The following is a 26022-nucleotide window of genomic DNA, read 5'->3' as shown; positions in this document are numbered from 1 at the left end:
GCCCTTTGTCAGTAATGCTGACAGAATGATTTATCTTTAAGTCCAAAAAATAGTAGAGTAGCTGCTTTCTAAAGCTTCCAAGAGCACAGATAACACCTGTGGGCAAGTCAAGTCAGATACATCCTTCTGGCATGTATCAAGTGATTGTTGGCAACTAACTGGAGGTCAGAAAATGTCCACTAAAAAATCCACACAATAATCCAGGATTTGCTGGCCATGTAGTTCTGTCATGACTATTCAACAGTGCTGCTCTGACCTTGGGCTAGAGTTGGCCCACAAATCATAGTTGGCCAATCTCTGATCTAGACAAGCTGTATTTTATGAACAATGAGCATACTGGTAATAGAATCGGAGAATATGAGTCTCAGGTATTGAATTAGGGGAGATAAACATCAGAAGAAGGCTATCAGAGGGAAAGAAAGCCTACTTGGCATTCTCTTGACTCTTGAGTTGAGATATTCTTCTTTTGGTTTAAATTCACCATCACCTTCTGAGGTGTCAGATTCCAAGGAAATAAATCCCTTAAAAAAAACAAGGAAGATATCTTCTGTTAGGTGAGGGAAATTTAACAGTTATACATCTTTTTATCAAGCGTCAATCTTCATTGGCTGTATGTTCTAGATTAGTTTTGAAAACCTCCAAAGCTGCTGATATCATGAGAATTGTTTTAAGCAAATGAACCTAACATGTGTCACCCATTTTGACTGTTTTCTATTTCTGGGACCTTTATTAAGCCACAGCTTCAGACACTGTCAAAGAGATACTTAGGGCATTCATATGGAAATCCATCTACCTGTATCCCTCAAATGTAATCATCCTCAGTACTGTGAAAGTGTTGATAATGGATTATACATTTCAACTGTTAAGTTGTACAATGATGAAACTACTCACTGTCTAGCTCCTACTTCAAAGGTTGAAGAATTTTCATGTCTCCATGTGCTGCAGATAATGCCAACCTTTTCCATAATTACAATTTGCAAAGGGGAGTATATGTGGGCTCAGTGCTGTGGCCTAGCAGATAAAGTCCCTGCCTTGAACGTGCCGGGACCCCATGTAGGTGCCTGTTCTAATCCCAGTGGCCCTGCTTGTGGCCTGGGAAAGCAGTGAAGGATGGCCCAAAACCTTGGAACCCTGCACAAGTGTGGGAGATCTGGAGTATATGCTTAGCACACCTAAACTGATCAATGGTCATTGTTAAAAAACCAAAACCTTAAATAATGATCATTATTTAATAGGCACTTAATTGACTGCCAAATATTATGCAGAGTAAAGTTTGAAATGCTTGCCTCATTGAATCTTCATGGCTCTGACAGATAGTATAACCTTACAGACAAGACTGCATGCAAGAAGATAGTGCCCAGCTAGCAAGCCGATTTAGAGCTTAAATATCAGACTATGTAATCACATAGACCAATACTTTCATAATTGGGTGATACTGGAGAGGAAACTATTATTAATAGGTTATTTGCAGGACCCCAAGAGCCAGGTTTTTGTTTTTCATCAACCACCTTTTCTGTGAGTTTTCATTATATCTGCCTGGTAACTTCCGTATCCTTCTCCATTCCTATTAGTATCTTATTACTCAGTTCCGACTGCAAAGTATACCCTCAGAAACAACCACAGGAAATACTGCTGTGTGGATGATTGTTTCATCAAGCTATATCTTTTACTCTCTCCTATATCCCTTCACTTCCCCTTCACCTATATTAATCGATCACTTTTCTAACAGATCATTATTAATTCTCAAATACTGCAGCATCTCCCAAGAACTCTCAGAACTGGGTAGCTCTTGGGCTAAGGTACACATGCTAAAATCATTACCCACGTTCTTATACATCCGTAGCGGAAACACACCAAGCACCATGGACAATTCTAAGTAAAACATGGTCTACCAACTATTCAGCTATTAGAAAAAAATAAAAGAAATCCTACAGACTATTAAGTAATATTAACATGTTGAACTAATTATAAGATAGATAGGTGAGATAATAGTAAATGTTCTCAGTTAAGCCCAATTTCATTTCCCAGTTTTTACCATCTTTTCCTCATCGTGTTGAAAAATGGCTATCTTAGATTTAGAGCTTTTGATAACTGAATGGTACTTGATTCTTGAAATGATGTTACATTTTGTTTCCCTGAAAAAGAGAAAAAAAGTAAAGTTGTACATCACTAGTAATTTTTTAATTGACTGTGAATATTAGATAAATATCTATTATTTTAGAAATAAATGTAAGAAATATATGTCAAAAATGAAGACAACCTATGCAAACGATAATGACAAAATTTAAAAAACAGTAAAACTTACAAAGAATTCAAGTCATACAAGGTAACGCTGTAGTAAGGGAACACTGAGAAAAGCCATTGGTCATAGCTTCAAAGTGCTCCAAGCATTTACAACCATGAAGCATGATGATTCACGTGGGACAAAGCGGGAAGAGGAGGCAGGCAAGCAAGTGAGAAACAAGTCAGAACCATTTTTGATCAATGATAACGTAATTAACACCAGGAAAGCCCCAAAGATCTTACTTACAGAACAGACTCGCTGAGAGTCTTACTGAGTTTAGGTGAACAATTCTCCCTTCTATGATGTGCTTCCAGTTCTGTTGGAATAACTTCAACCTCACAATCTGAACAGGAAACTTCTATTTTCCTCTTTTTTGATAACATACTTTTCATAACAGTCTCTTCTTTCTCATTTTCATTATCCGCATTAGGCTTCTCAGGGTTAGCTCTGCTTAGCAGTCTTCCTAAAAAATAAGGAGTTTAAGTGAGATAGAAACTAATATGCTACAAATTTCTACTTATGCTCCATGACTGAACAGCATTCTGCTGGATACTTCCATTTCTGGAATAAATGAACTAAGTTCCTCACTCCAGAAAACATTAGTAGAAAGCCAATAACGGGTTCGTATTTTCCAATTTGCAGGAAAAAAAAAAAGAGGGTATCTAAAAGAACCATTTGTTTTGATATAAAATGAAAGGCCATACATTTAGTTACAGTAACATAAAAGTAGGATCATAAAGAATTCAAGAAAATTAGAAAAATTCAAGTTTCAAAATTGGAGCTTTTGTGTGTGGTTAAAAAGGCTTTGAGAAAGATTTAAAGTTTATGTATTGTTTTTTAGTGAGCTCAGAACTACAGCTAGATATTCTTTTTTTATTTTAAGATCTATTTATTTTTGTTGGAAAGGCAGATATATAGAGAGGAAAAGAGACAGAAAGATCTTCAAACTGATGATTCACTAAGTGGCCACACTGGCTGAAGCTGTGCTGATCTGAAGCCAGGAGCCAGGAGCCGCGTCTGGGTCTCACACACGGATGCAGGGTCCCAAAGCTTTGGGCCATCCTTGACTGCTTTACCCAGGTCACAAGCAGGGAATTGGATGGGAAGCACGGCTGCTGGGATCAGAACCAGTACTCCTATGGCATCCTGGTGCGTGTAAGATGAGGACTTGAGCCACTAAGCTACCACTATGGGCAACAACTAGATATTCTCACCATGTCTACAAGAAAAGAAAATTTCATTGATGACTTTTCTAGCAATGAAGATAAAGTCAATGTTGAGGCAGCATGTTGGTATGTTGGTCTTTAAGTGCCGTGTGGTCAGATCCAAGTGTAACTACTATGTATTCTGAGAACTTTCTGAGCTTAACTTCCCTGAAGGGAACCTCAGATCTGAAATGAGAATTGCACAGCCCACCATATTTCTTTCATACTGACTCTAACATCGTATTTCTAAAACATTCCATGTAATATTGAGCAGCGAAAAGGAGCTTTTTACGAAGTCTATTCTGGGCCCGGCGCGGTGGCGCAAGTGGTTAAAGGTCCTCACCTTGCACGCCCGGGATCCCATATGGGCGCCGGTTCTAATCCCGGCAGCCCCGCTTCCCTTCCAGCTCCCTGCCTGTGGCCTGGGAAAGCAGTCGAGGACGGCCCAAAGCTTTGGGACCCTGCACCCGCGTGGGAGACCCGGAAGAGGCTCCTGGCTTTGGACCGGCATAGTATCGGCCCGTTGCGCTCACTGGGGGAGTGAATCATCGGACGGAAGATCTTCCTCTCTGTCTCTCCTCTCTGTATATCCGCCTTTCCAATACAAAAATAATAAAAAATAAATCTTTAAAAAAAAGAAGTCTATTCTATTTAAAAGGCAGAGTTTCAAAGAGGAGACAGTGAAAAAAAGTGCATCTTCCATTACTGGTTCACCACATAAAAGTCTGAATTGGCCAGGGCTATACCAGGCCAAAGCCTGAAGTCAGAAGATTCATCTAGGTCTCCCTCAGGGGAAGTGTGGTCCAAGTACTTGGGCCATCTTCCACTGCTTTTCCCAGGTTATCAGTAGGGAGCTGGATCAGAGCGGAGCAACTGGGATTTGAACTAGCTGCTCATATGGGATGCCAGGCTATAGCTGGTGGCAAAATCCTCTATGCCATAACACTGATCCCCAGAATGAAGACCTTTGGCCAGACATGTGGGGGTAAATGAAAGAGACTACCAGAGATTGGCATGTTTGGTTAGGGGATTATGGCAAGAATCAGGAACTACACAACTATAAAACCCTACTTGGGAAGCTGTGCTCCTCAGAATGGATACCTGTGGAGTCCCATCATTAAGATGAACTGCTTAAATAATCATATGCAGACGTTAATTACAAAACTAATGATAAATGAGAACTAAGATGGCATAGTATAATATGGACACCTTTAAACAGATGGAGAGATATTAGCCAGTGTAAAGCAGAAAGGGCACAGTCCAGGAAATAGGAAAGGACAGAACACAGCAGAAGAACACCTGGAGACTGACAGACACAGGAAAGCAGTGGACACAACCATGTGGTGTTGCAGTGACTGATACCCCAGTGGCATTCAGCAAACGGTGATCTGATTTGTATCAGCTGCCAGAACTCTACCAGCAACAAGGTGGGAAGGGACTTTCACTGGGAGCTCAGGAGGTGAACCCAGACAAAAAATGGCCCATCCTGCTGGTCTGTTTGATTTGACCAGCAGCAGAGAGAGTGGCAGATCCCAGACAGGCAGTGTGGGAAAAGGGTAGATTTTACAACCCAGTCCACCTCCTAGAACCAAATCAGGTACCATTTTGTTTAAGGGGCAAAGACTATGGGATGGGATAGGACTGCATATGCACTGAGCTGGGAATGAACTCATTTCTGGCTCAGAGAACTGCAACATGGCATCCTACAGGTTCCACCCAAGACAGGTCTGGGTAGCCCTCAGATCTGGGTAGGCCAGCAGATCAAGAACTCTAAGAGTGGCACATCAGGCACCATTTCGTACAGTGTGGCAAGGAATTTAAGACTGCAGGGACAACAGTGAGCTGCACTGAAATGTGCTGAGCTTGGCGAAAACTCACTGAGCTCAGTGCATTGGACTGGTCCCACAGGAAAATAATACCGACTTTGGCATCTGAAAACTCAAAATAGGTCCGTAGGTCTGTGTGGCTCTCAGACCTAATGACCGACAGGTTCCACCAAGATCAGCACCAACAACAACCTAGCTATAGAGGACACCTGGTGTCTCCCTAATCCTAGGACCTGCTCCAACCGGAAGTGGGAGAAAGGTTGTACAGACAGTGGTGGAGATCTAACATAAGAACCCAGACCTGGAATTTGCTGGAGGGAGTGGCACAAGTGACTACAAACAAAGAGCAGTGTACCAACTGCAGTAAGCAAACTCAAACTGTAGACCTGTGGGTGACACAGCTTAGAAACCTGTGCCCCAAGGAAAAGAATCTGGTAACCAGAAGTACAATGACCAAGAGCAAGAGGAAAAGGCACAATGAATATTACTGAAGACTCCCCTGCAAAGGAGCAAAAGCCTTTGCTAACCTCATAGTTAACTGAAAATTACATAGAAAAATAGGGGATACAGAATTCAAAACACCGTTATAAATCTTCTGATCAACAACAAGAAGCATGTAATACAAGAGTTTAAGGAATTTGAAGAATATGTCACACTGGAAATGAATAAAATTAAAGCTGATATATCAGAAATGAAGAATACAGTGGAGCAGCTTAAAAGTACAGTGGGGAGTCATCAAAATAGAATGAAGCAAGCAGAAGAAAGAATCTCAGAATTGAAAGATATTTCCTGTCACCCAGGGGAAACAATAAAAGAGCTGAAAGCAGAACTGGGTCATGTGAAAAAACGTACTCAAGATTTAAGACAGTATTTAAAGGCCAAATATAAGAATTATGGGAGTCCCAGAAGGTGCAGAAACAAAAGCTGGGATTAAAGGTGTCTTCAATGAAATAATAAAAGAAAATTTCTAATTAGAAAAAATTTGGGAAACAACATCCAGGAATGGCACAGAACTCTGAACAGGCTTGAACAAAAGCAATACGTGTCGGGCCCAGTGCGGTGGCGCAAGTGGTTAAGGTCCTCGCCTTGCACGCCCGGGATCCCATATGGGCACTGGTTCTAATCCCGGCAGCCCCGCTTCCCTTCCAGCTCCCTGCCTGTGGCCTGGGAGAGCAGTCGGGGACGGCCCAAAGCTTTGGGACCCTGCACCCGCGTGGGAGACCTGGAAGAAGCTCCTGGCTTCGGATCGGCATAGTATCGGCCCGTTGCGCTCACTTGGGGAGTGAATCATCGGACGGAAGATCTTCCTCTCTGTATATCCACCTTTCCAATAAAAAATAATAAAAATAAATCTTTAAATAAAAAAAAAAAGCAATACGTGTCAAGACACATGATAATCAAGCTCTCTTCAATCTAACATTAGGAAAAGATCCTTAAATGTGCACATTAAAAAAAAAATCAATTGATGTATAAAGGAATGCCAATTAAACTCACAGGAGATCTCTCACAGGAAACTCTCCAGACCCGAAGAGAACTGACCAACATATTCCAGATTCAGAAAGCAAAAGATTGTCGGCCCGGGATAACGTACCCAGGAAAGTTTTCCCGTCTTTGAAAATGAAATAAAATTCTTCTATACTAAAGAAAAGTTAAAAGAATAGGCCTCTTCCCAACCTGCCCTAATTAGAATATTTAAAGATGTTCTCTTGATAGAGAAGAGGAATAGTACCCACCAAAACCAAAGGCAAATGTGAAGAACATCCCAGTAAATTAACAAAAGGAGACTAAATCAATGAACAACCCATTGCTAAAATTACAGGACCAAATTACCACCCATTCATATGATCCCCGAATGTAAATTGATTAACTCATCAACCAATCATAGATTAGTAGGCTGGATTAATAAAACAAAACCCATCTATTTGTTGCCTACAGAAGACATATCTCACCAACAAAAATCAGCAGAAGCTATATCTCATGCATTATGATTTTTTAATGTTAGTTTCATTTCTTCGAAACACCTACTGATTAAATTCTTAAATGACTCATAAATAATATAGTAGCATCATTTTCTTAAAAAGGTTCTTGATTTTCTTTTTCATTTCTTCAGTGACACATGAGTCATTTAGTAGCATGTTATTTAACTTCATGGCATTTTTAATTTCATCTTTTCTTCCCATTGTTGATTTTATTTTATATCTTTTCATTTAATGAGATGTACAGTAACTGTTTAATGAGACTATCATATCCAGTAACATGTCATTATTTAACTTCATGGTGTTGTGAATTTCTGTTTTTTTTTTCTGTTGTTCATTTTGTATCTTTTTTTTGTTTGTTTGTTTAAAATTTTTTTTTCACTATTAATTTTGTTTTTAATTTATTTTGGACAATCTTTACATAGTTAATTTGGATAAAAAGGGTCAAGGGCTACAGGAAAGTGGGTGAGACTATTATTTCCATATTGTTTCCTTCTTGTATCTGAGGTAAAGGAGGATATTGAGGGAGAAGCCCCACCCGGTTTCCCACCCACCCCAAGTCCCGCATGTGGGGCATGCTCTGAGATACTGACTCAAGTGGCTTCAATAGTTCACCAGTTTTGAAATTGCTGCCAATCACACCTCTCCAAACACGATGAGGTTGTTGAAAGTATTGTATCTTTTCATTTAAGGTTGCATATAGTATCTGTGTAATACAGACTATCATATCAAGATGTATAGTAACTGTAGAATGGAGACTATCATATCCAGATGTGAGGCTACAATGCACTATGCATTTCTACTTCCAGATCATCGATGGACTCCCAATGAAACTGTTAACTCTATTTTGACAATAGGATGCTGGAGTCTTTGTCATTGTCCATGCCCACATTGATGGACATATGATCATTTATGAAGAACTATATTACAGAGTAATAATATAGGGGAACTCAATGAAGGAGTAGGGAATTTGGGGAGCGGGTAAGAGAAATCCCAGGGCTGCTGGAACATAGTATCACAAAACGATAACAATAATAACAAAAAGTCAATAAAATGAAAAACTAATGATAAATTCTATAAAAGCTCAAAGCAGTGAAAAGAGTCTTTGTTGGATAATCTTTACTTTAGCAAGTTAGGTGTTTAGTTTTCTTGGTTTAGCAATGTTTTCTTGGGCCTAGCGGCGTGGCCTAGTGGCAAAGGTCCTTGTCTTGAACTTGCCCGGGATCCCATATGGGCGCTGGTTCTAATCCTGGCAGCTCAACTTCCCATCCAGCTCCCTGCTTGTGGCCTGGGAAAGCAGTTGAGAACGGCCCAATGCTTTGGGACCCTGCACCCGTGTGGGAGACCTGGAAGAAGTTCCTGGATCCTGGCTTCGGATCGGCATAGCATCAGCCATTGTGCTCACTTGGGGAGTGAATGATTGGACGGAAGATCTTCCTCTCTGTCTCTCCTCCTCTCTGTATATCTGACTACCTATAAATAATAAATAAATCTTAAAAAAAAAAAAAAAAGAAATGTTTTCTTCGGAGCAACTATCTGGCCTAGTGGATAAGATGCCTATTTCCCATGTTGTAATACTTACATTAGTCCCATCTTTGATGCCTACTCTAGCTTCCTGCTAGTGCAGACCCTGGGACGCATCAGTGATGGCTGGAGTGACAGAACTTCTGCCTCCTTGAGGGAGGCCTGGACTGTTCCCACATCCTTGCTCTGACCCTATACAGTCCCAGACATTACAGGCATTTGCATAGTGAACTACGGGATAGGAGCTCTGTCTGTCTCCCCTACTGTAACAATCAGAAAATAAAAATTAGAAAGCTTTCTTCTTTTATACCAAAGCTTCTTAGCCAGGGAGGAAACAGAAGGAGAAACAAGAAAGAAAAAAACAAAAAAAGACAATTGTTTCCTGTATGACAGGTCCTCATTTTATAACCTAAGTTTTATCTTTAAGCACTTCCTTTCTGGAACATTTGGTACTTTCTGAGCATCTCATACCTTCAGTGTTTAAGTTCCCACTTGTACATCCAACATACCATCCAACTATACGATCTCAGTGGCCCTGATTAGGAAAATGAATATCAGAAATACATATCCTACTACAGAAATTATACAAAAACAAGTCTCTGCTTTACCTGAGTAAATGCAAACAAATGTTCCTCTGTCAATGTCATCTAGGCAGCGGACACCCCATCCTTTCTTCTCTGTTTTGTAAACCTGCAGTCGTAGTTGAGGACCATGCTGGACAACTCGGTTTTGACACATCTGTCGATTACACTTACACAGAAGGCTGCATTCATAAATGCTGTCAATAAAATGCAGAAGAGAAATACAGATAGTCTAAAAAAGTAAAAGGCAGTTTATTTTGCTACTTGAAATGCACTGATGAGAGACACAAGACTGAGCGGGCAAGCTCTTGGTGCCAGTCTTTCTGCGTTCCTATCAGAGTTCCCACATTTACCCGCTGCTGTCCAAAGTAGGCTTAAAATGGAGGAAGAGCCAGCCTCGGGAGAGGGGAGTGTTCAGGTGCACTCTACCAACTCCGTAAGGTCCCGATTCCCACTTCCATGAACAACATGCTTTACTAATTCCTTGGTAAGTTGGATTTTATTCATAGAAACCAAGATTTAACAGCATCTATAGAACTGTGGACCACAATAGGAAAGCATCCTTCTAAAAAATACAAACACCCTCTAACAAGTCCTCAAGGTATCTTACCCAGTAGGTACTTGTCTCTGTAGTCTTTTATATTTATATCCAGTCACTATTTGATTAGTTGACAAATGACAAATTTTAGCATTTCTTGCTGTCAGCTGAAGACAAGCACATTTTGTTCTAAAAGGAAAACAATGGACAGAAAAGTCAATTTAAAAAAACCAAGTGAAAAAAAAACATGTACCTGATTCAACAGAGGACGTAACTGTACTTAGAAGTTGTTTGAACTTCACAGACACAATAAACTTCTTTCCTAAACAGAATGGACCACTTTCAAAGACAATTATCAAATGATTGTTAGTAATTATCAAGTATTTATTTTCTCACGAAATAAAGAAATATTTAACTATATTAGCTTCCTGTAAGTTTTCAGAATGATTTTTGCTTCTTTTCAGTCCAAGCTTCTTTGGTAACATTCTGTTCCCTCTGCTCTCCCACTGTGGATAAACTGTGTGGTCATCACACAAAGCACAGTGGCGTGGATGTCTGAAGTTCTCTCTCACTCCAGCAACATAAAATGGGGACACTGATGCTGGCCTTCCCACTACTAGAAATCTTTTCTCACATTGCTCCCAGATAGGAATATTATAACTACGAAATCTAATCTACATACTTTCCCCTTTAACTCCACAGGGAATAAGGAGCCTGGACATCCCAACTATAATTAGCCATATGACTACTGATAACCTGGTTGCAACACTTGGGTTTAGTCTCCTAGTAGAACAAGTAACTTTAAGGTTTTTTCCTCTATGATAATTGCCAGTATTTTGGGGGAATACACAATACATGTCAGTGGTGGCTGTTGCTTGCAATAGAAAAAAAAACTGAGCAAATTCATTAATTTGCATTTGGTTCACAGATGTATAATTAAAAATGCACAGCTGATTCCCATATAATTTCATTTGCGAAGTTTAAGAAGTACAGAATAATAATATATATCATATTACCATCTCCAAAACTAGTTCTCAGTATTTTGTCCTGCTTTTTGCTTATATATTATGCAAGGACACTTTATACATGTTTTAAAAAAATTTTTTTTAAGCAAAGCATTACAAGGGACATTATGGTGCAGCATCTTCAGCTACGGCCTATGCCACTAGCATCCTATGAGTTCCAGATGCTCTACTTCAGCAAAGCAATAAGGGTACCTGGTTCCCTGCCACTCACACCCTGGCCATGGTGACCATTTAGGGAATGAAGCAGCAGATAGAAGATACCATTCTGTTTCTCTCTCTCTTTTAAACTCTGACTTTCAAAGAAATAATTAAATCTTTAATATGCCAGTTCAAGTACAGCTGTTCCACTTGTAACCCAACTCCCTGAAAATGTGCCTGAGGAAGCAACAGAAGACAGCCCCCAAGTCCCACACGGGAGAACCAGAGATGCTCCTGGCTCTTAGCTTCAGCCTGGTCTGACCATGGCTCTTGTGGACTTCTGAAGAGAACCAATGGGTGGAAGACCCATCTATCTGTCTTTCCCTCATTTGTAACTTTGCCTTCCAAGTAAATAAAAAAGAATTTCAGTGGTATCCCTTTTACATTCATTTATACACACACATATTTACAATCAATACATTCTCTTAAATGTCAAAATTTTTTTTTTTTTTTTTGCTGGGGCAGGCATTTAGCCTCGCAGTTCAGACAATGCATCCCACATTAGAGTACCTGGGTACTTACCTGGCTTTGGGACCTGTCTCCTGTCTCTTGCTAATGCAGTTCCTTGGAGGTTAACAGGTGATGGTTCAAATATCTGGGCTACTGCCACTTATGGGGAGAGCTGGACTGAGCTAATGGAAATTTTCTGCCTCTGAAGTAAATTTAAAAAATTATTATAATTTGTTATTGTACAACTTTATCAGTTTAATATGTTTTGAAACCACCTGTGCTATCTATAGGCCTGGCTAATCCCAAGTTTTCTATAGTGTTTAACTACTGCCTTCCTGACATACAATTGCATTATCTACATTTTTCAATATACTAAGCATCGTTGCAATAAACATCCTAAATCTATCCTTATATATCGTAAGCCTCTCTAATGTAGTACCATGTTTTTGACTATGACACATAGTAAGAAGCACACCATTCTCATGACCTGGGTTAGGTACATATATAGGTGCCTCTGTGTAGGTGTATAAATATTTTTAAAGTTGCATAATGCATAACATATTTACATGTAGATATTTCTTTTCCTACACAGTAGGCTCTTTTAATTTTTTTAAAAAGACTTATTCTTATTGCAAAGTCAGATATACAGATAGGAGGAGACAGGGAGGAAGATCTTCTGTCCGATGATTCACTCCCCAAGTGAGCACAACGGCCGGTGCTATGCCAATCCGAAGCCAGGATCCAGGAACTTCTTCCGAGTCTCCCACACGGGTGCAGGGTCCCAAAGCTTTGGGCTGTCCTCAACTGCTTTCCCAGGCCACAAGCAGGGAGCTGGATGGGAAGTTGAGCTGCCAGGATTAGAACCAGTGCCCATTTGGGATCCCGGGCAAGTTTAAGGTAAGGACTTTAGCCACTAGGCCAGGCTGCCGGGCCCTAATTTTTTTTTAAACATTTATTTTTATTGGAAAGTCAAATTTACAGAGAGGAGGACAGAGAAGATCTTCCGTTCGATGAGTCACCCCCCAAGTGAGCTCAATGGCCAGAGTTGAGCCAATCTTGAGCCAGATGGTGCCTCTCGGGACCTTAGCAGGGTCCCAAGGCTACGGGCCATCCCCCACTGCTTTCCCAGAGCACAAGCAGGGAGCTAGATGGGAAGTGGGGCCACCAAGACACGAACAGGTGCCCATACGGGATCTTAATGTGTACAAGGTGAGGACTTGACCTGCTAGTATACTGTGCAGAGTCTGGCTCTTTTAATCTCATCACTCTGGAAAATCTCAGTAATTTTCTTAGTAAAACATCCTTCCCATTTTTTCTCTCATTTTATGTATGAATATTTTCTCATTTTAGATTCCATTTATTAAAAAATCTGGAAGCTATTTTCCCCTATGTCTTGACACATTTGCTTTCTGAGAGATCTTATTGCTTTTGACTTACAATTTACTAGCTTTTGTCAGCTAGTCTATCAGTCCATCTGCTTAATTTTTATCTCAATGATTATTTTATTGTATAGCCAAATGGTTAATTTTTATCTCAATGGTTTTATCTCAAAGGAACCAAATGGTTCCTTTTTATATATATCAACTGTCTTTTATAATCTTTTAAAAAAAGGTTTTATTTATTTATTTATTTATTTTATTTTAAAAGTCAGAGTTACAGAGAGGGGGGGAGAGGCAGAGAAAGAGAGAAGTCTTCTACCCACTGACATGTTCTCTAAATGGCTTCAAATCAGGAGCCTGGAGCTTTTTTCAGGTATCCCTGGGTATAGAAGCCAAAAATTGGGTCATCATCTGCTGCTTTCCCAGCCATTAGCAGGGAGCTGCACTGGAAGTAGAAGACCCAGGATGTGATCAGAACCCATATTGGAGGGTAGCACTGCAGGCAGCAGCTTAACTGAATATGCCACAGCACTCCCCCTCTGTAACTTTTCCTTATTGCATCTCTCTGGACATTTTAAATATTCCCATTTAAAAATCCCTTTAAATCGAATTCTATTCCTGTGTCTGAACCTTTTGGAACTTGACAGGACTTTAGCTGCCTTGGTGGTGCTAAGCAGATATGTGTACTGTAGACGTTTGTGTGCAGTACAAACCCCTTCTGTAGAGGTCATTCCTCAGTGTTCCTCTAGATTGAGTGCTTTACCCAGGCTGTGGCTGTGACCATGCGGTTTGCTAATGATAACCAGGTCCAGTGAATTACTAGCCAAACTCCCAGTTCGGTGCAGGTACTAGTTTTTATCCCCCAAGAGAGCTAACTTCCCAGACGAAATATCTGAGTTATAGTTGCAGCCAATGATTAAAAAATAAAATACTTAAAACTCACATTAAGACTTAGGACAGCGATAAGTTTGTTCTATGAGGAGCCTAAAAGAATGGAGCCAAACTAAAGTGATGCAGATTTACAATTCTTTCACATGCCAACTGAGAGGATGGTGGACATTGTTATCTACACTCTTGTAGTAGGTCACCGAGATAAACACAGAATAAGAAAAGACTTATTAAAATGGAATATATATATATATATAGGGTTTGGTAATATATGCTATTTCAGGCATACAATGGAGGTTTTAATACATACATTCTTGGATAAGGGGGGGGGGAGTCTACATTTAAATTATTCCTCTTCTCATCTTTCCCTTTAGTCCAGTAGAGGTAGCTACATTTGTAGTCAAGTCAATGTACATGTCTGCTTCATGTGCTTCTTTCTCATTGTTGATTAGAAGATTTATAATGAGTTTTCTGAATTCTGTATTCCCTATTTTCTTCCTCAGTTAACTATGAGGTTGGCAAAGGCTTTTGATCCTTTGCAGGGGAGTCTTCAGATATATTTATTGTGCCTTTTCCGCTTTTGCTCTTGGTCATTGTACTTCTGGTTACCAGATTCTTTTCCTTGGGGCACAGGTTTCTAAGTTGTGTCACCCACAGGTCTACAGTTTGAGTTTGCTTACTGCAGTTGGTACACTGCTCTTTGTTTGTAGTCACTTGTGCCACTCCCTCCAGCAAATTCCAGGTCTGGGTTCTTATGTTAGATCTCCACCACTGTCTGTACAACCTTTCTCCCACTTCCGGTTGGAGCAGGTCCTAGGATTAGGGAGACACCAGGTGTCCTCTATAGCTAGGTTGTTGTTGGTGCTGATCTTGGTGGAACCTGTCGGTCATTAGGTCTGAGGGCCACACGGACCTACGGACCTATTTTGAGTTGTCAGATGCCAAAGTCGGTATTATTTTCCTGTGGGACCAGTCCAATGCACTGAGCTCAGTGAGTTTTCGCCAAGCTCAGCACATTTCAGTGCAGCTCACTGTTGTCCCTGCAGTCTTAAATTCCTTGCCACACTGTACGAAATGGTGCCTGATGTGCCACTCTTAGAGTTCTTGATCTGCTGGCCTACCCAGATCTGAGGGCTACCCAGACCTGTCTTGGGTGGAACCTGTAGGATGCCATGTTGCAGTTCTCTGAGCCAGAAATGAGTTCATTCCCAGCTCAGTGCATATGCAGTCCTATCCCATCCCATAGTCTTTGCCCCTTAAACAAAATGGTACCTGATTTGGTTCTAGGAGGTGGACTGGGTTGTAAAATCTACCCTTTTCCCACACTGCCTGTCTGGGATCTGCCACTCTCTCTGCTGCTGGTCAAATCAAACAGACCAGCAGGATGGGCCATTTTTTGTCTGGGTTCACCTCCTGAGCTCCCAGTGAAAGTCCCTTCCCACCTTGTTGCTGGTAGAGTTCTGGCAGCTGATACAAATCAGATCACCGTTTGCTGAATGCCACTGGGGTATCAGTCACTGCAACACCACATGGTTGTGTCCACTGCTTTCCTGTGTCTGTCAGTCTCCAGGTGTTCTTCTGCTGTGTTCTGTCCTTTCCTATTTCCTGGACTGTGCCCTTTCTGCTTTACACTGGCTAATATCTCTCCATCTGTTTAAAGGTGTCCTTACCCTATTCTGCCAACTTGACTCCCCCCAAGTCAATGTACACGTAATGCAATTTGCACTCTATCAGAATTCCTACAAACACATGCAGATAATGTAGTATACTTTTACACAAAATGTTTTTCAAGGTCAAACCAGAACATTTTTTTCATCTTTGCATACAATGTCAATACTGTGATCAAGAGAGCATCAATTTAGAAGCACCACTGAGTTTCTAAAAATTAGCCAAAATATTACTTTTAAGTTATTTGTAAAATAATACACCACAAGTAAAATAGCAGTTAGGACTATAGGTTTAAACAGTAGCTCTATCATTTTCTTCAAGGTGATCGTTAAAGTGCCTTATCTGAGACTGTTTACTCATCTGTATTACCAAGCTATGGAGTTTTTCTGAAGATTAAATAAGGAAATGTAAGTAAAATGCTTGACAGTAACTGGCATTATTAATGATATTTCTTATAATGTATTATGGTTATGGTACCAGATGACACATGAAATTCATCTTTGGAGAAACAATTTTCATATAACTTTCTAACACCTCTTCAGATTAATAGAGTACATCCCTCCATTTACAATTTTTAAAGATTTTTTATTTGGAATAAAGAGTGATAGAAGGGACAAAGAGATCTGCCATGCACTTTTTCACTTCCCAAATGCCTGCTACAGCCATAGCTGGGCCAGCCTGAAGCCAGGAGTCAGAAATTCTTGCTAGGTCTCCCATGTGCGTGGTAAGAACCATCTGATGCCTACTTGGGTACATCAGTAGAAAGCTAGATTAGAGGAAGAAGCAGGACTTGATAACAACTGGCAGCTTAACCCATTATGCTATAATTCTCAACACTCTTCTTAAAATCTCCACTTACTTGAAAGCCAGGGATCCATGAGACTGATCAATCTATCTTTCCTAAATGCTCTCAGCAGCTGAAGCCAGTCGAAAGCTAGGAGCTGGACAGACTCAATTCAAGTTCCTCATATGGGAGATTGGGACCATCATTGCTACCTTCTATGGTACACCTTAGAAAGCAGACTCAGAAGAGGCGCTGGAACTTGAACCCCGTCACTCTCATGTGGAATGTAGGTGTCCCAAGCAGTGCCTTAACAGCAGTACCAAATGCCTAGTTCCCATTTTTCAGATTCTTAGTGTACAGGTTTTAGACAGACAGACAGACAGACTAATACACAAGACTTGTTAAAACATATCCCTATATTCAGAAGATTTTTTCAAATGTCACATTTTTCTACTCACATGTCTATGCAGCCCTCAGAACAGTCACATGCATCAGTAAACATGTTGGAAAAGCTGTTCAGATAATAAGTTCGTGGCCACATAGTCTTTCTGTACTTAAACTGTGGAAGCTTTCTACTGTCAATTTCGTTACAGAAAGAAATGGGTACTGACTCCACTCCATTGCTAATATCCACATCAGACACAATTGCTTCTTGCTTTGGGTAATTCCGAGTCAACTGAACATAGGTATTGAAAGAAAAGTTATCTGGAAATAAAAAGTTACACTCTGTCTCAAGCAGGTAACGATAAACTTCCTCCATGTTTCGCAGACTCCTTCCACAAGGAGCTTTGTAACTCACGTGGAGTACTGCTGAACGCGAGTTTGTCTTCGCATGGAACCTTTGGAAGTGACATTTGATTGGGAGCTGCAGAGGGTTTCCCCCCTTGAAGGTTGACATTTTCATCAGACAGGCACCAGAGCAATGATGACTTTGGTAAGACAAATTCAAAGACGGTGTTCTTGTATTCAAGTTCACAATTTTATTTTCCAGAGGAAGAATTTCTTTGTTCTCTGTAGATCTATTAAAATGAATTATTTATTAGTATCTCAAAGATTATATTAAATTCTCCACTTTTTTTTGTTTGTTTTCTAAAAGGCAGAGTTGGAGAGTGAGAGGAAGAGAGGGAGACAGAGAGAGACACAGATAGTACTTCCATCCACTGGTTCACTCTCTAAAGGCCCACAGTGGCCAGGATAGCATCAGACCAAAGTCAGGAGCCAGGAGCTTCCTCTGGGCCTCCCATATGGACACAGGGCCCTAAGCACTAGTGCCATCTTCTGCTGCTTTCCCGGCCATTAGCAGAAAGCTGAATCGCAAGTCAAACAGCTGGGCTCAAACTGGTGCCCCTATGAGATGCTTTTCCTACTATATTATAATGCCAGCCCCTCAATTCCCCACTTTCAAAAACACTATACACTTTATTAATTCTTACTGTCTTTTCCTAAAGCAACACTAAAGTAACCCAGCCAGATTTTTTTTTAAGATATTACATCCACTGGTTCACTCCCTACCAGCCAGAGCTGAGCCAACCAGAAACCAGGAGTCAGGAGATTCCTCCGGGTCTCCCACATATGTGCAGGATTCCAAGGTCCTGGGCTGTCCTCAACTGCTTTTCCAGGCCACAAGCAGGGAGCTAGAAGGGAAGTGCAGCTGCTGGGACATGAACTGGAGCCCATATGGGATCCTGGCGCATGCAAGGAAAGGACTCTAACTACTATGGTACCATACCAGGCCCGCCAGAAAGATGCTTAGGAAAATGTTTTAGTATGCTCTACAGCCATATAAAGGTGACACTTGACTTGGAACACTCTAGGAAGCCATGACATAGATAGTTAGCTAGGCATTTAATTTAGCAAATACAGATTTCATTTAGAATATGCACTCACTAAGAGTTATTTCCGGCATATTTATTTCAAGCTTTTTGCTTACATAAATGCAGCAATGGTTACAGGGTAGTTGTGACACACAAGATTAAGCAGCCACTTAAGACAATAACATGTTATATTGAAATGTTGTTTAAGGTTATTTTGCTTCCATTCTAACTTACTACAAATGTGCCTGGGAAATAGTGGATTATAGGCCAAGAATTTGAGTTCCTGAAACCCACATGGGAAACCAACACGGATGTCCAAGCAACTGGTCTTGGCTGGACTAACCCCAGCTACTGTAGCCATTTGGGGAGTAAACTAGTGGATGGGAGCTCTATGCCTCTACACTCTGCCTTCCAAATAAATGTTTAATAAATACAGTAAGGATTAAAAATACAAAAAGCAAAACAAAACAACAGCAAAAACTAACAGTAAAGGATAGCCAAAAATCAACACTCCTTTATGCTGCCTGCTTTCCACAGCTGTACCAACTGCATTTTCAGCTTCACCAAGTGGATCTTTTATTATAGTGTGCAATAAAATTTTATTTTTAATGTTGTTTAGAAACCAAGTAGATCTTGATGTGTCTAAATTTTGAGAATCACTTGAAAAGATATACTAAAGTTTTTTTAATAAATCTTTCAATGTTGAAAATATTAATTTCCAATTGTGTTAATACTTTGATGAGCAGTTTTATATAAATCGTCCAAATTCCTGATTATTACCTTGGGATACACAGCTTTAAGCAGTGATAGGTCAAAAGGACTATGCACTTAAAAAAAAAAACCTTAATACTTACACTGTATTTTTCTCATTAAAAAAGAGACTACAATGAATCTGCATATGGATAAGAGACCTACAAAACTTAGCATTTTGAGCCCTGGCATGGTTTCTGGCAAAAGCTAAGGCTGCAGCCTCTTCCTATGATGCTTGCCCAAGAAATAACACCAGAATAGTCAATGTTCTAGTCAATCTCTGTTGACGGACAACAGGTAGCTCAACCTTCTTTTTCTCATACTATTTATTTCAAGCAGTTTATAGTATTAAACCTTCCTCTGTCCCCCTGAGAGTTACAAGAATCTTCCACAGGAAAAGATGGGCGTGTAGACTAGCGCAGCCATTATGGAAGTCAGTATGGAAAGTGCTAGGCAACTGAAAATTGATCCACCAAATGACCCAGTTATTCCAGTACTTGAAACATATCAAAATAAAGTGAAATGTGCATATGAGAAAGCGACCTGCAACCCTATATATACAGCAGAACAATCTACAATAGCAAAGACTTAAACAACCCAGAACGGCATGTCAAAACAGGAACAGATAAAGAAACTGTGGTACATCTACTCCACGGAATACTACACAGCCACTAAAATAAATTCTACTATTTGCAACAAAATGGTCCCAATTGGAGACTATTATGCTCACTGAAATAAGCCAGTCCCAAAGGACAAATATTATATGTTCTCTCTGTTAAGACAACCGTCATGCAAAATACAAAACAAACAGCTATATGGGGAAACAAGTGTATATCTATAGTCTCAGTGATGAACTATATAATTGAGACTAGCATACAAGGAAATGAAGATACACTACGGTATGCATCTCTGCTCCTGAATTAAAGGAGGACTCTCAGGATCAGTTCAATGGTTCAACTGGCTAATCCTCTACCTCCAAGCACTGGGATCCCTTATGAGCACCCGTTCTAGTCCTGGCTGCTCTACTTCCCACCCCGCTCCCTGCTTGTGGCCTGAGAAAGCAGAAGAGGACAGCTCAAAGCCTTGGAACCCTGCCCCCGCTTGGGAGACCCAGAAGAAGCTCCTGCATCAGATCAGCTCTTCTCCAGCTGATGTGGCCATTTGGGGAGTTAACCAGTGAATGGAAGATATTTTCTCTCTCTCCTTCTCTATAAATCCACCTTTCAATGAAAATAATAAATCTTAAAAAAAAAAAGGACTCTCAATGAATCAGTTAAATATACCTTGACAATATCATATTGGATTTCCTACCTTTCCCTAAACCTACAATGTCATGATACTCTTAAATAGCCAAATGTTAAAACCTGTAATTGCTACTAAAGGACTATATTATTTTAATAACATGAGAGAAAATAGGGAGAGGAGAAAATGGAGAAAAAGGAAGTACGAGTGGAGAGAAGGGAAAGTGAAAGTTGGAGCAGAGGGAGAAGTCTGTATACTACAAAACTGTATCATGGAAAATGATAATAATACTAAAAGAAAAAAAGTCTAAATGCCAGAGTCTCAAGGGTTTCTGGGACAGTTCTCTTTCATACTGTGAGCCTTTGCACAGACAAATTAATAAAAGGAGAAAGAGAAGGCCAGAAAAAAATTAAGCCTGTAATATTCCCATATTCTCTTTGCTTTTATAAAGATTTATATTTTTATTTGAAAGGTAGAGTTACAGAGAGGGAGAGATAAGACAGAGGGAGAGATCATCAACCTGCAGTTCAATTCCCAGATGGCTACAATGGCTAGAAATGGGCTATGCTGAAGACAGGAATCTAGGTCTTCTTGCAGGATCTCATGCCCAATCAATTGGGCTATCTTCTGCTGGTTTCCCAGGCACATTAGCAGGGAGATAGACTGGAAGTAGAACAGCCAGTCTGGAACCAATGTCCATAGGGGACGCAGGTGACAGCCTTAGCTGCTACACCACAGGTTAGCCCCCACCCACAGTCCCTGTAACACTATTTTAAAATTGCTAAGCATTTTAAAAATGAAGTAATACTGAGGTATTGACCCACTGAGTCCTCCAAATAATGTTACTGGAAAAAAACTCAAGACAACTTGGTAGATTTCAGTATATCAATAATATACAGGAAGAAATTTAAACTAAATTAAAAAGCAAGCTTGATTCCCTTGGAATATTAACAAATCAATAACCTGTAAAGGGACTCAAAGTTTCATCTATATAAAATACTGAATTTACAACTTTTAAAATGAGGGTCCAGTGCAGTAGCCTAGTGGCTAAAGTCCTTGCCTTGCACCTGTCAGGATTCCACATGGGCACTCATTCATATCCCAGCTGCTCTACTTTTCTTCCTGCTCCCTGCTTGTGGCCTAGGAAAGCAGCTGTGGACAGGTCAAAGTCTTGGTACCCAGCACCCGTGCAGGAGACCCCAAAGAAGCTCCTGGCTCCTGGCTTTGGATCAGTACAGCCCAGGTCACTGCAGCTACTTGGGGAGTGAACCAGCACATAAAAGATCTTTCTCTGTCTCTTTGTAAACCTGACTTTCCAATAAAATAGATAAATCTTAAAATAAAAAACTTAAAAAAAAAACTTCATTGAGGAAGAATCTGTTATATTCTATTTACTCTAAAATCAGATTGTTTGATATACATACAGAACTGTAGAGTCTTCTGGAAAGGAGTTTCCGTAGGACGAAGAAGGAAAGGTTTGCTGTTCGTTTTTCTTTTCATTATGAATCACAGGTGTATGACCTACGCAAAAGGAATAAAAATGTGAGCAACAAGGTTAAGCCACCCATCTGCCATATCACCATCCCATTTGAGTGCCAGGTATTTCACGGCTGTGCTACTTCCCGTCCTGCTCCCTACTAACGTGTATGTGGAAGGAGTAGAAGATGCCCACTTGGACCCCTACCACCCATGTGTGAGGCCAGGTGGAGTTTCTGGCTCCTGGCTTTAGCTTGGCACAGCCCTGGGCTTTTTAGCCATCTGCGAAGTAAACCAGTGGGTGTAAAACCTTTCTCTCTCTCTCTGTAACTCTGCCTTTCAAATAATAAATAAATCTAACAAAAAAATGCATTTTCTTGGGTGGGTATTTGTATCACTGTGTAGGATACCTGCGTTCTGTGTCAGAGTGCCTGCTTCAAGCTCTGGACTCTTGCACTCCTGATCCAGCTTCCTCCTAATATGCAAGCTGGAAGGCAACGATGCTCGAAGAACTCTGTCTTTGAACTAATGGATGAAGACCTCTATCTGTTTCTGCTTCCGTTTACTTTTGAAACATAATTTTTGAAAAAGTAAAAATTCAAAATCCCTGAGTTTTCTTAATGTGTTGACTTTGTCTAATGTATTGAGGGATGTTGAGAAAAAACAAAACTGTGATTCTAATCTTGCCGTATACTATTGCTGTTAAAAGAAAATTAAATTGTTGAAGTACAATAAGGTAGTTTGTTCATGACCACTGCAATGGGATTTTTCTGTGAAGTAGGGAGGTTGCACTGAATTTTGAATAAAGCATGCACAGGTGAGAATTTATAGCCAATAAACAGGGTGAGGTGTCAGTAGATAAAAATGATCAGTATCAGGTAACAGGAATTTTGGCTAAGCCGATATGACAGGATTGTTGCAGAAGACGGGCCAGGATAATTAGACAACCTTGAGGATGATCAGCAATCCACTCACATACTGAAGGTGATCAGATACAGGGGTGGGAAGAGGGAGGTCATCTATGTGGCCTAGTGGATGAAATGCTGCCTCGGCACCAGCATCCCACATGGGCACAGGCCTGAATCCCAGCCTCTCAGTTTCCTATCCAGCTCCCTCCTAATGTGCCTCAGAGGGCAGCAGAGGATGGCCGAGGTGCTTAGGCACCTCCAACCACGTGGGAGACTCAGGCACCTGGCTTTTGACCAGCGAAGCTCTGGCTGCATTTGGGAAGGAACTAATGGATCACACATGGAGGAGGTAGTAGGGAGGCTGTTTAACTTAGCATGATTCCTGCTCAGATGACGAAAGAAAAGATTTTAGAGCCTGCCTTTAGTCCAGCAAAGTCCCTTAGTGCAGACTAGGTTATCTTGTTAAAGATAACAACATGATCAGCCAAATAAAAGGCTATATTTTAAGTTACAAGCCAAAGCTTTCTTAGTAACAGGTAAGCAAATATTCCTCTTTAATTATCCAGTTAAAGGAAGGTTAAAATGTGATAGCTGAAGAGCGTTGCAATAACTTTTAGAAAATTAAGTTTTGATACTTTTTTCCTAGCTAATCTGTTTGAATGAATCATATAAATCTATATTAACATAAACAAAGAAAAAATGTCCACAGTAGTGAAAAATAAGATTTAGTGAGGCTGGCATTGTGGTGTAGCCAGTAATGCTGCTGTCACAGCAGCATCGTATGTGGGAGCCAGTTCATATCTGGCTGTTCCATTTTCAACCCAGCTCCCTGGGAAAAGCAGTGAAAGACAGCTCAAGTGTCTGGCGCCTGCTACCCACATGGAGCAGGCTCAGCCCTGGCCATTGTGATCATCTGGGGAATGAACCAGGAGACGCACAGAAGCTCTCTCTCTGTCTTCCTCTTAACTCTTAGCACAAAAAATCTTTTTAAAAACATTAGAAAAGAAACAAGATTTGTGAAAAATAGCCATATGTAAAAGTAACCACTAGAAAAGTGATGATGGGAAATAATTCCTTTCAATAAAATAATATTCAATCTTTTGAATCGGGATACAGCAAACATTTAAACATAAGCAAGGATGATAAAAGCAATTAATGCTTCAATCACAGCTTGAGAAATCCAGGCTGAATCCAGATGTCTTCTCCTAATCTCAACACTAATTCCTTTTGTTTTACTCAGTCTCAATATTTTTTTTTTTTAGAATAAACGCTACCATAAAACTTAATGATTAGAAATTTTTAATCTGTATACTCAGATTTGCCCACAATGCCAATTTTATAATCCTCCAACTATTTTAAATATCTGTAAGACTAGTATATATTTTTATGTTGATAAATCTGTTACATTTCACATAAACTTCATAAAAAAATAAAATTTTTAATACTATATATTTCTATTGACAAAACTACTGATTTAAAAGTTTCAAAACTCAACTTACTCTTAATAAGAAATAAATTGTCTCAGAAGGAGTAACCTCCAAGACACCTTTTAGCATGATTTGTTTTGTTTAAACCAACTCTCCTATTTAAAAGCCTCCTTTCTTGCAGTCCCTTAAGGGTGTGCTGATTCTGCTCAGGTTCAGAATGTGCCACCGTAGTATAAGGGTTATTCTGAGCTGAATACACTTGAGAATCAACAAACAAAGAAAAAACTTTCTCTGAACATCCTTTATTGGTCTAAAACAAAATCCTCCCCCAAAAAAGAGCCAAATTGCCGTAACTCTCCTCCCCTTAGGGAATTTCATCAACCAAGGGGGATGACTCCTGTCACAGGAGAGCACAGGAAGCTGGCAGCATAAAAACATGTCACTGAACTGTCCTATCTCCCATCTGTGCTCCTCAGGGTCCATTTATTTCTCAGAAGTCATTAGTGTTTCCAGAAGCCACCATCTGACTTGTGCCTTCTATAAAGATGTGCTAACAAGTTCTCACATTTCACAATGCTACTTGGGGTATTAACTGCTGTGTAGCTCCCATGTATATAAAATTAAGTTAATAAACTGATATTTGTATAAAAATGACCATTTCACCTATACATAGGAAATTTTAAAGTAATCACAGATCATCAAATCTGTGGTAGCATAACCATTGTTTTGACAAAGGTACAAAACCAAGTTTTACAAAACCATATTTGCAACAAAACTGATCTTTCTTGTTGTTAATCTTTCTTTTGTCAGGTTAATTCACGGCTCCTAACCCCAGCCAAAGGACAGAAAAAAGCTTTTCTGTCTTCTACAATTCTAAGGATACTGTGAAAGGGAGACTAGAATCTGCTTCTAAAGTATACTTGAGGTATTAAAAGTCAGAATACCTTTGAACAGCAAATGCTTCTTCACAGAAAGTTTTTAAGTCTTTTCAAAGATTTAAGGCTCTAAATTATGACAGCAAGACAAAATTATAATTTGTTGCAATATTCAACAGGATTAAATATAATCTAATAAGTACTTCATTAGTGCTTAGCAAATTTTTGAAAGATTTATACTGTGAAATGGTGATGCCAATCAAAACATTTTATCATTTTCTAGTTTTGACACATGTAACACTATAAGAAATATATATTGGGTTTCTGCCCCAATTCCCAACACAAGTTTCCTAAATCTATGATATTCTCCTGAGTGAAGGGGTAGCAAGGATGTTTTCTATTACATTTGGTCTTAGCCCCAGCCTTCTGACACAAGAACTTCTAAGAGCTTTTGAATATCCAGAGTGAGAAGTCTCCTGTATGCTAATGAAAAAATTGGAAACTGGGGTCCCTAGTCAGTTTCAGGATGGATTAGACACCACAAAATCCAATTAAAGGGTAGGAACTTTTATTCCAAGGAGTAGAGCAGGGTAGGAAGCCAAGCTTATTACAAGTGACAATTTTTAAAATTTAGTGAAACAATAAGCCTTTGACCATAATGTAAATCAAAACATTGTTTCAAAAAAATAAGACACATATCTCAAAATCTCATCAATGGTCAGCAGTTTAATCATCAGTGTCCTTGTAATGAGATCTCCACGTGTTCCCTAAATAATGATGTTCAGAGAATTTACTGGTTGGTGAACACATCTACATGCTGAGACTAACCCCCAAAACTCTCAGTGCAGAACCTCCTTCATTCATCAAGGAACCCCTTGAACTCCTCCGCCTGGCTCTTTAAAATGAGCCTTAAAAAAAAAAAAGGCCTGAAAGAGTAAGTAAAGTGTTTCTTCAGTGCTACAAGCCCCTGTTCAAATTATTAAAGTAGAGCAGGGTATTGTGAGACTCATCAGTTGACAGCCGAGTTGGTGAAGTGAAGGCCTGGGACTTCTGACTGTACTCTGAGGGAGGGGGTTAGTCTTGTGGGAATGATCCCTAGCCTGGGAGGTCTGAACTAAATCAGAACTGATGTTCAGTTGGTATCCACAGAAAACCAGAAAATTATCTGATGTGGAAAGTCCACATATTTCATATCAGAAACACT

The 26022-nt window shown here is 40.0% G+C and overlaps 1 protein-coding gene across 3 annotated transcripts in view; it reads right to left on the bottom strand.

Moving 5' to 3' along the window:
* Positions 1-26022, bottom strand: part of LOC121163705 (histone-lysine N-methyltransferase SETDB2-like) — a 90698-nt gene that overhangs the window by 52681 nt on the left and 11995 nt on the right. For 2 of the 3 annotated variants that reach the window (XM_040991427.1, XM_040991428.1), the window contains 7 exons: positions 21557-21653; positions 16785-17345; positions 10007-10123; positions 9424-9593; positions 2531-2747; positions 2036-2135; positions 428-521 (listed from right to left, as the gene is read on the bottom strand). In XM_040991427.1, coding sequence (XP_040847361.1) covers positions 428-521; positions 2036-2135; positions 2531-2747; positions 9424-9593; positions 10007-10123; positions 16785-17345; positions 21557-21653 — 1356 coding nt within the window. The remainder of the gene's footprint in view (positions 1-427; positions 522-2035; positions 2136-2530; positions 2748-9423; positions 9594-10006; positions 10124-16784; positions 17346-21556; positions 21654-26022) is intronic. The other variant, XM_040991429.1, reaches the window with a different exon arrangement.

The sequence above is a fragment of the Ochotona curzoniae genome, unplaced genomic scaffold, assembly GCF_017591425.1.
Source record: "Ochotona curzoniae isolate NIBS_2020 unplaced genomic scaffold, NIBS_Ocur_1.0 contig_64, whole genome shotgun sequence".
NCBI classification, from domain to species: Eukaryota; Metazoa; Chordata; class Mammalia; order Lagomorpha; family Ochotonidae; genus Ochotona; species Ochotona curzoniae.
This window is presented reverse-complemented; position numbering and strand designations above follow the sequence as displayed.